The sequence below is a fragment of the Penaeus monodon genome, chromosome 44 (genome assembly GCF_015228065.2).
Source record: "Penaeus monodon isolate SGIC_2016 chromosome 44, NSTDA_Pmon_1, whole genome shotgun sequence".
Lineage (NCBI taxonomy): Eukaryota > Metazoa > Arthropoda > Malacostraca > Decapoda > Penaeidae > Penaeus > Penaeus monodon.
The window spans coordinates 6,177,561-6,180,104 of NC_051429.1; the positions used below are offsets into that span (position 1 = coordinate 6,177,561).

At 33.0% G+C, this 2,544-nt stretch overlaps 2 protein-coding genes across 2 annotated transcripts; both read left to right on the plus strand.

Moving 5' to 3' along the window:
- Positions 1–184: 184 nt before the first annotated feature.
- Positions 185–757, plus strand: LOC119568578 (zinc finger protein 233-like). The gene has a single exon (XM_037917122.1). The coding sequence runs from the start codon at positions 185–187 to the stop codon at positions 755–757; it is 573 nt and encodes a 190-aa protein (XP_037773050.1).
- On the plus strand, positions 736–1,790 carry LOC119568486 (zinc finger protein 271-like). Its single transcript, XM_037917020.1, has one exon. It carries the CDS (start codon positions 763–765, stop codon positions 1,462–1,464), a length of 702 nt encoding a protein of 233 aa, XP_037772948.1. The 5' UTR covers positions 736–762; the 3' UTR covers positions 1,465–1,790.
- Positions 1,791–2,544: the final 754 nt, after the last annotated feature.

Consider the following 2,544-nt stretch of genomic DNA (forward strand, 5'->3'; position numbering starts at 1 on the left):
TATATTATAATTTTTTTTATTGATATCATATATATATAATTATATAATTTTCTGTATATATATGTTTATATGTGTATAGTTTGTATTGGTTAAGATTTTAATTTTAGCATTGTTGTTAAAGCAGTCTGTTATTTTGGTTCTATTTTCCGTTCATAGGGTGATGATGAGTTTCCCCGGTGACGACATGCCTTCGGCCCCATTCACGGGTAAAGAAATATCCAGCACGGGAGTCAGCGTCAAAGAAGAGCTCAGCGAAGATGTCACCGATGATACATGCTTGAAAATAAAGGAGGAACCACTTGATTATGGAGATGAACCGAGAAATGAAGTGTGTAACGTGAATGTAATACGTGAAAATCTTTTCCTTCATAATCCTCTTGATCTTAGACATAAATCATATGCAAAAGACTCATGTAACTTGGTTCAGGATTGTAATGACATGTCAAAAGTACCATTTAGGGCTAAGGACTGTGGGAAGACGTGTTCATCAGATGGGGTTCAAGTGATGTACGAGGGAAGACTGAAGGAGGATACACAACTAAAATTGGAATCCACAAGTAAATGTTTTGCATGTGAGGTTTGTGGCAAGGAACTGTCTAAAGAGAATCACATCAGGATTCACATGAGAGTCCACACAAAGGAGAAGCCATACAACTTTGATATTTACAATAAGACACTACATCCAAAAGTGATCTTGAAAGGCACGAGAGTTGTTAAATTTGCAACAATGCATTCTCATGTAAAAAGAATCTGTTGAGGTACATGAGGACACATACAAAGGAGAAGCCATACAGCTGTGAGATTTGCAATAAGGCCTTCTCTGAGAGAGGTAACCTGGTAGCGCACATTAGAGTACACACCAAGGAGAAACCATACTGCTGTGAGATTTGCAACAAGGCCTTCTCATATAAAGGTAATCTAGAGATTCATATGAGAAGGCATAGAAAGGAGAAGACATACATATGTGAAATTTGCAATAAGGCCTTCTATTTGAAAAGCCATTTAGTAAGGCATATGAGAGTGCATACAAAAGAGAAACCATACAGCTGTGAGATTTGCAATAAAAACTTCTCACAAAAATCTGTTCTAGTAACCCACATGAGAGTACACACAAAAGAGAAGCCATACAGCTGTGAGATTTGCAATAAGGCCTTCTCATACAGAGGTGATCAAGTAAGCCACATGAGACTTCATACACAGGAGAAACCATATAGCTGTGAGATTTGCAATAAACACTTCTCAAATATATCTAACCAAAAACAACATATGAGAGTACATACGAAGGAGAAACCATACAGCTGTGAGTTTTGCAATAAGGGTTTCTCACAGAAATCTAGTTTAGTGAGACATATAAGAGTACATACAAAAGAGAAGCCATACTGCTGTGAGATTTGTAATAAGGCCTTTGCTTTGAAAGGTAATTTAGTAAAGCACATGAGAGTACATACAAAGGATAAGCCATAAGCCAGATGCTTCTTAGATATTAAAAGTTATCTTTTTCTGATTTGTGCTGTATATGTTATTCTTGATATGTAGTTTTGTCAAGTTTGATCAAGTTTTAATCGATATTACTTGTGTTTTAGTCTTCATTGCCTTTTTATCCACATGCACAGCCATCACTGACCGGGGGTGATTAGAAAGATGGCCACGAATGTCCACAATGTTCAAAGAAGATGCTTCTCCCGTCATCAATAAAGTCACAGATGTGGAAGACGTTGGCTGATTTATACACAAGTGTTCTGACTTCTAGCATGATTTTAGATCAAGATTACAGGAGGAAACTTCTTGTATTTTATATAAAGTAGTATATATATATATATATATATATATATATATATATAATATATATATATATATTTTTTTTTTTTTTTTTTTTTTTTTTTTTTTTTTTTTTTTAAGGAAATATAAGTGGATTCAAGGAATTAATTTTGATATATTGAGTCCACATGCACAAACACACACTTATATTTGTATCTGCGCGTACATTTGTCTGTGTATATGTCTGAAATATATTAGTTTACAATTTAAGTTTTCTAATACCATGAGAAAGAATTCAGGATAACTTATTGTTAGCATCTTGAAGAGGGCATACATGGAAAAGAATATATGCACCACTAGATATATATTTGAAGCGTTGCATTACATCTACAGAAATACATGTGTAATTCTAGTTCAGAAATAATCAAAGTGCATTAAATGCCTTTGTTGCATGTGAAGCTATCCATTTTCATTCATACCTCATATGTCTACTATAATGAACATTAGAAATCCATATCCTTACATTCCATTGACAATGGTCATCAGCATGTGTGAGGGTTTGGCTGTGCGGCTTTTAACTAATGTAATATACATTTTATATGGATATTTTCACATAATTATATTACACTTTTATACATATTCATAAACACACACATATATGTATACACACACACACACACACACACACACACACATATTTATATATCACTAATATATATCATAATATATATATATATAATATAATAGATAATATTATAAAATTATATATAATTATAATATATATAT